Raw genomic sequence first — 7272 nt, forward strand, 5'->3', positions numbered from 1 at the left:
GGGAAGGGAGGAGAGAGGAGCAGTTAGAGCGTTGAGGCACAGAAACACAGCGCACGTAGTTAAAAAAAATGCAGAATGAATGAGAACGAAACTTATAAACAGACTAAGTGGCATTTTAGACTGCATCTGGTTAGCAGATCTGTTTTCTGATCCAGCGTGCAGCCATGACTGGTTCTGAATGAAGGCTTCATCTGGCAGCCGCTCTCCCCCGTTGCTGCTGGGAATATCATGACTCTGATTGCTCTTCCTGTTACTCTGTTAATATGAACTGCAGCAGAAATAAGCTGTGAAAGAAGACGAACCAGCTCTGCAGAAGGCGGGGTTTAGATTGAGCTCTGGATGGACAGAGCTGTGAACGGATCATCCGCAGCCCAGATGGGCTTTGTTATTTTTATGCGTGAGAAATGCCATGTGTGAGCGTGTGAAGTTAGTGAAATGCGTGTGTCACACACGGTCAATGCGTGAGAGATGAGAGCCCTGTGAGTCATTGTGCATTATTTAATCCATCATTGTAAAAATGGATCTACGTCTAAACCAACGGGCCCCTGAAGACTCTTGAGCAGCTCCTAAGATCTATACCTCAAGTGGGAGGGTCTGTTGACAGGACAAATATTAGCCGTTAGATCTGTCTCCCATTTATGGAAAAGTGGCAAAAAGAAAGTCACAAGAAGTCCCATTTGAAGTTCTCCTCATGCTAAGTAGAGGCCCCTGCAAAAAGGTAGTCAGGATAACACTGTGTATCACCAGGAAACTACGTATGTCCCCACTGTGGAACATGGTGGTGGCCACATCATGCTGTTGGGAGACTTCAGCAAGAACAGGTAAGCTGGAGTTGGTGGGAAGGGGGATGACGATAAATGGCAACCCTAGAAGAAAACTAGTTAGAGGCTGCAAAAGAATTGGGTGGAGGTTCACACTGAACATACAGCCAATAAACTAAACTAAACAATTAAACGGGTGGCCATATCATAGACCAGACCTGAATCCAACTGAGAATATTTGGCAAATTTATCTTAATACATCCTTTTCATCTTTTCCAACCAAGCTCGTTGCACTGCACACAATAATCGATCCATGGATGTGCCAGATACGTACTCCACTGATACTATAAATTACTGTTCAGCAGTGACAGCTGAGAAAATATTCAGTTTAATTAAAGACACATTGGGGAGGTTGTTGAATGTTCCCCTGTGTTGATTATTTCCTACCAGCCTGAATCAGCACATTCCTAGTTTGGACTCTCCAAGACTCCCTGCGCCTCTGCTTTATTAGTCCCACACATTAACCCTCACAAAATGCACAGTAACACCTCAAACTTTAATGTTTTTTTTTTATGTCTAAAGTAAAAAAAATGTAAGCAAACAAATGACCATGCAAATACACATTCAAATCTAAGGGCCGTTAGAGTCTCACGCATAAAGGGTCTAGTCCAGATTCCAACCAAGGAGCTTCCTTCTGTGATGTAGCTGATCTTTACTGAAAAGTAAGCACAATGCACAACGAAAATTAACAGTATTACTGAGGTAAAGTTCTCCAATGGAGACAATCTCCAGACATGAACATATTACGGTTGTCAACAATGAATCTTTTGCAAAGTTTTGTATTTTCTTAAACATTTTTCACTGCCGGTGGCCCTCCCCTGCTGCTTCTGTTTCACTCCCACGCTCAGCCCATCCCTTCCTCATCCTGTCCCATTCCCACGCAGCAACACCTCCGACACCTCATCTTCCAACAATACAAGGGTCAAAGTTTCTTCTTTCTTCATGTCAGGAAGACAGTAACGACCCATCAGAAGCAAACAGCTCCGCGGCTGTCGCTCATACGTTGCTTACGGCTGATATCCCAGCAGGTATGGAGAAGCACCCCTCTAATAGGTCCAACCACAGATCCAGAACAACGCTACGGAAAGAGGGGGAGAATGGAGTGCCGGTGCCTTCAAGAAGCCAACGTCAGAGGCCGGCAAAGGCGGGTCGCCACACCGGAGCGCCGTCGGTCAGGAAGGAGAAGAGGCAGATGGAGAAGCCAGACACAAACCAGGAGAGAATGGAGGAAGAGAAGGAGGCAGAGGTGAAATTAAAATCTACTGTGGTGGACATAGACCGGGTCAGAGATGAGGAGGTCCAGGAGGAGAACCTCGGGCTGTTGGAAGCAGCGGAGCAGGACGACGGTAAGAAAACGCCCAAGAACACAAGGGGAGAAGGTTATTTTCATTTGCTTTTCTTCCAGCATGTTTATTTTAGCTTTTGTGCGCAGTTGGGCTCCGGAACAGCATCAACACATTATCTAAACCAAAGATTTTTATGAATTGTATGTTATGTATGTACATGTTTTACTAAATTGTGTGTATTGAACAGAGCATGATGCATTTCTGCAGGTCTAAAGCGCAAGAGCCTGGGAGCGTTTGAGTGGCTGCTGATGGTGTTTGCCTTGACTCTGGTTCTCCTCTTCCTTCCTTTTTCCATCTGGTTCTGTGTCAAAGTACGAGCTGCAACTCCAAGACCAAGTAGAGCTGAATCGCTCCACAATTGTCTACTTAAAAACAAAAAAAGTGTAAAACTGATCATCAAAATCTCCAAAAACAAATCAGTGTGAGGGGAAAAAACAAGCATGAAATTTTTTAATGCTCATGTAAACGTATATATCTCCAGCATGCCATATACTAACAGCTAAATATCATAACTGGGAGAATGTTTTTCAGTCAGCCAATTTAAGATGATAAAATCAGGTGTTTGGTGGCTCTTTTTCTGTTTCAGCTTGAGCTGGGGCAAATTTTAAAGAAAAAGTTGTACATTCTGTTAAATCGGTGGTTAACAAAGACGTGAATTCATTGTGTGTCAGCCGTAGCAATGCCTGATGCTCAACTGAACCGTTCAGCTGAGAGCTGTCATTTTGATTCACAGGTGATCCGGGAGCATGAGAGAGCTGTGATCTTCAGACTTGGTCATCTATTGCGGGGAAAACCCAGGGGGCCAGGTCGGCACAAATCACTTTTATTCCCTCCTCTTCATCCGTTGACACTGATTGATACATTTGATCTTGTCAGTCATAAAAACAAAAAACCTGAAGGGACGAGAGTGCACAGATCTTTAGTTGTCTTTGCTTTCATTGCATTTTCACCATGCTTTCCACTGGGGTTTTATTAAATGGTCTTAAACAAGGAACTGCGAACAGCTATGAAGCATAAGGACAAGGATACATAGTTTTAACTTTTTAATGTCTTCAACTTGGAGGGAGTTGCATTTTGAGTGTGTCTTTACCAGCTTTGCACGGCAAGAGATTGACATTTCTCTTTATTTCTTTACACAACAGCTTAAACTCTTCCAGATTGGATAGAGAACATCGATTTTAGAGTTCAGCCACAGACTCTTAATGGTATTTCTGTCTGGACATTGACTGGCACATTCAAACACATGAGAAGGCTTTGGCCTGAGTCATTACATTGTACCTCAATCTGGCTGTATGTGTCAGAGTGTCGCCCCGCTGGAAGGTAACCTTCTACTTCAGTCACAGGTCTTTTACAGTCTACAAAAGGTTTTCTTGCGGTATTCATCTTTATTTAGCTTCATCCATCTTCCCATCCTATTTAAGAAACACACCATGATGCTTCCACCACCATGTTTCATCGTGGGAATTGTTAGTCTGGATCAGGGGTCTGCAACCTGTGGCTCCAAAGCCACATGCGGCTCTTTACACCTTCAGCTTTGGCTCTTAAAACTGCGGGGTAGAAAAATTAAACTGAGGTCGGCGAACCTGAATTCAGCAGCACAGAGTTACGTTTCTTAGAAGTTTATTAAAAAGGTTGATATGGTGTGACAGAGGCAGAGGCAGAGGCTGAGGCAGAGGCAGGTGAATGACCCAGCAGGCGGAAGCAGGCGGGATGAGCAGACGGCCCGATAATGCTGGTCAGACAGTGTAGTCCAGGGAATGTCCAACAAAACGTACTTCATGACAGTTTTTAAATGTAAAGGTAATTTAAAATGGCTAGCTTTAGGATGCATTTAGTTCTGCAATATGTGCATAACATTTCCAGAAAAAAAAAAAACTAATGGTGTATAGAATATTTTACTATAACTAAATGAAGTATCTTTTTGTCAATAGGTTGCACTATTTGCTTTTTCATCATTTTGATGCCATTTGCTGTAAAAATCAAATGTCCAATTGAAGAAAATGCATTAAACCTAAATATAAAAATACTGTTTGTTTAAATATAATTTTTTTATCTATACTTTAAAAAATGTAAACAAATTTCTCATAGTATACTATAAAAACAAGGTCCTGTTTCAAAGACGTGCAACTTTTTTGGCTCTAAACAAAATTTGTTTAGCTGGGCACAAACGGCTCTGCAGGTTGCAAAGGTTGCTGACCCCTGGTCTTAGGAAAGGATGCCAAAGTCCAGAGCTGCTCCTGCAACTTTTAGATGTGTCTCTCTACCAACACATCTAAATCAAATGAATGGTTCGCTGTCAAGCCTCTAAAATGCTCAATAACCTGCAGAGGAGGGAATTCAGCCATTCAGGTGTGTTTGTAAAAGGACTTATCTAGAAGCTGCAGGACAGTAGCTCTTAAGGACTGGAGTTAGGCACCCCTGGTCTAGGCTGATGTACAGTGTAAGTTTTTTTTGTGTGTGTTTTTAACCACGCTTAGCATTTTGCATGTTGCCCAAAAACCTCAGTTTTAGTCTGATCTGACTCCAGCACTGTGCTTGCTCTGTCCCTTTCATGGTTTAGCCACAAACCGCAAACAGAACATCTCTTGTGGCTTTCTTTTTGCCACTCTTACATACAGGTTAAGATTTTCTGGAGTGATAATTGCTCAGATGACAGATGGCTCCACCTGAGCTGCGGGTCTCTGCTGCGCCTCCATAGCTACCATGGTTGTCGTGGTGGGTGCCTCTCTTCTTGCCTGGCCTTATTACTAGATGTACTCTTGTGCACTTACCATCTTAGACCTCTAGATCGCTACCTTCGTAAAATCATGCTGGCTGTTGTAATTAGGAAGGATATTTCATCTACACCAAGGCACTATTGTAGCCACACGCTTCCATTTTCAGATGATAGTTTGAACCAGGGATCACCGGCCTTTGTGAAACTGAGAGCTACTTCATCGGTACAGTGTCATACGAAGGGCTACCTGTACTGACGTTTGAAATACAAGAGTCCAAGCTCACCTTAACTTTATGCAACATAAATATGTATTTAATGCTTTTGTCCTTTTTAAATCTATGTAAATACAAGCACGGATAAAAAGAAAGAGTAACTAAAATAGGAATTTAAATGCAGTTTACTGGAGGGTTGTGCTATTTTTTTAACAGGCTTGTGGGCACCACATATGGTCCTTGGGGGCTGCCTGGTTGGTGACCCCTGGTTTGAACAATGCTCTAAAATAGTTCAGATATTCAACCTTGTTTGTTTTTGTCCTCTGTGAGGGCTGTACAGAAGACTTTATAATGAACTGCATCTAGATAAAATGCACTAGTTTAACTGATTTTTCTAAACGGAAGTGGCTGGACTGGATTTTATTAAGAAGAAGTAGAGCAAAAGAGGTGGGCTGCACATCACTCTCTGAAAGATTGAAAACCATAATCATAACTATAGGCTACTTTTTGTTGATTTATCAAATGAAGTCCCTTTAAAAATGAATAAAACAAAGTTTTCGCTTTTAATGTGAGAAAACGAGGTCCGACTAATATGAAGACTTTTTAAATTTGCTTTTCATGTCCAAATTGTCTAATTTTTAGTTTGTATTTGCTTTGACAAATGTGATGTCTCTACAACTTAATGCAGGATCAGATGATTTAAGACACATTATGATGTGTGATAAATCTCCTCTTCTCTCCAGGCCTCCTTTTCTACCTCCCACTTCTTGATGTCTGTCACAAAGTTGACATTCGGCTCCGGATGTTGAAGGTTCCTTCTCACGTGGTACAATCACACACAGCGGGGGGGAAAAACATCCCAAAAAAAGCTATTGGCATATGAGATTTTTTTCCGACTACATCTTCACGCAGGTGGTGACGAAGGACCTGGCAAGGCCCGAGCTGAGTGCTGTGTGCTATTACCAGATAGAGAACGTGGCTCTGTGCAGCGCAGCTCTTTCCAGCCTGACCTCGGTGTTGCAGAGTTTGGTTCAGGCGGCCGTCAGAGACGTTTTCGCCCGGCACGCTTTCAGTCACATCCTGCTGCAGAGGCGGAGGACCGGAGAGCAGATCAAGGCAGCTCTGGACTCCGTCACTTGTCGCTGGGGAATCCGAGTGGAGAGAGTGGACATGTAAGGCTTAAAGCCTCCATTTAGACTGCTGTTTGCTTTGCCATAACTAACCTCTGTTTTCATATGCTTTGAGCTTGTAAGTTGTATTTCATCAGTTCCTGAAATGATTTTTCTCTACACTGAGTTATTATTTTTTTTCCCCCCAGTGGTGTTGACTTATGTGTATTGATCACTTCTGGTGGTGCTTCTGTTTGATTTTCTTGTCAAGAGATGAGCTCAGCTTTCCTCTGGAGCTACAGCAGAGTCTGGCTACAGATGCTGAGGCTAAGAGACAACAGCAGGTCAGAGTAAAGCATTGGATGTTTTAAACACCTTTAAATCCCCTTGTTTCCTCTTAAATACTTGTTTTGCTTCATGCGTTTTTTACACACAACTAGGATCTGCTTTCCTAGGTCGCTGTTTGACATAATTTCTGTCCACCCAGCTGTGAGGTGACAGATGATGCGTTATAGCTGTCTTCCTCGTTTGGCAGCAGGTAAAGGCATCGGAAAGAGAGACAGCCACCTGGGAAGGCTTCAGGAACTCACTCCGTCATCTCCACCCTGCCTTGGTCCTCCCCCTCCCTCCAGATCTCCTCAACATGAACTCTGACCTGACCTCCCTCCCGCCACCGCCTCCCCCGGCTGAGGATGAAGACGGAGGGGTGACGAAGGCGGAGCCAGAGACAGACTCACCCATGATGTGACAAGCTACACATTTCACTCACATTATAATCTGAATATTTAAGATGAATTAGTGGTCATTTTGTCTCATCAAATTTTAAATAACGATGAGTGCAGTAAATTGTGAGGATAATAAAGAATTATGTAACGGAAAATAAGTCAAACAATCTTCATTTGTGCCACTGTTATTAAGGAATGGTCGGAAAATGGCACAAAATACTAATATTTACATAAAAAGGAGGAAAAACTAACATTAAAATATGTGCAAATTATTCTGGTTGTAGAAATTGTACAGTTCTTAGGCCTCCAAGCTTAAATCCTCATAAATCCGCACCTCTAATAT

General features: G+C 42.7%; 1 protein-coding gene across 3 annotated transcripts; it reads left to right on the forward strand.

Annotated features, from left to right (window-relative positions):
* The first annotated feature begins 1716 nt into the window (after positions 1-1716).
* nphs2 (NPHS2 stomatin family member, podocin) lies at positions 1717-6999 on the forward strand. 3 transcript variants are annotated; one of them, XM_036140977.1, is made up of 7 exons: positions 1717-2167; positions 2375-2478; positions 2901-2973; positions 5839-5921; positions 6008-6267; positions 6476-6548; positions 6740-6999. In XM_036140977.1, exons 1-7 carry the CDS (start codon positions 1852-1854, stop codon positions 6950-6952), a joined length of 1122 nt encoding a protein of 373 aa, XP_035996870.1. In that variant the 5' UTR covers positions 1717-1851; the 3' UTR covers positions 6953-6999. The 3 variants fall into 3 exon arrangements, with proteins under 3 accessions (XP_035996870.1, XP_021166838.2, XP_021166839.2); XM_021311163.2 differs by having other exon boundaries at positions 6743-6999; XM_021311164.2 differs by having other exon boundaries at positions 2375-2436.
* Positions 7000-7272: the final 273 nt, after the last annotated feature.

The sequence above is a fragment of the Fundulus heteroclitus genome, chromosome 9 (genome assembly GCF_011125445.2).
Source record: "Fundulus heteroclitus isolate FHET01 chromosome 9, MU-UCD_Fhet_4.1, whole genome shotgun sequence".
Lineage (NCBI taxonomy): Eukaryota > Metazoa > Chordata > Actinopteri > Cyprinodontiformes > Fundulidae > Fundulus > Fundulus heteroclitus.

What these genes read in the sequence shown, in the direction of transcription:
- nphs2 (XM_036140977.1), top strand. Translation starts at nt 1,852, where the DNA reads ATGGAGAAGCACCCCTCTAATAGGTCCAACCACAGATCCAGAACAACG. An exon ending in CCATCTGGTTCTGTGTCAAA is followed by an intron (nt 2,479 to 2,900) that starts GTACGAGCTGCA and finishes TTTGATTCACAG; the next exon opens with GTGATCCGGGAGCATGAGAG. An exon ending in TGAAGGTTCCTTCTCACGTG is followed by an intron (nt 5,922 to 6,007) that starts GTACAATCACAC and finishes ATCTTCACGCAG; the next exon opens with GTGGTGACGAAGGACCTGGC.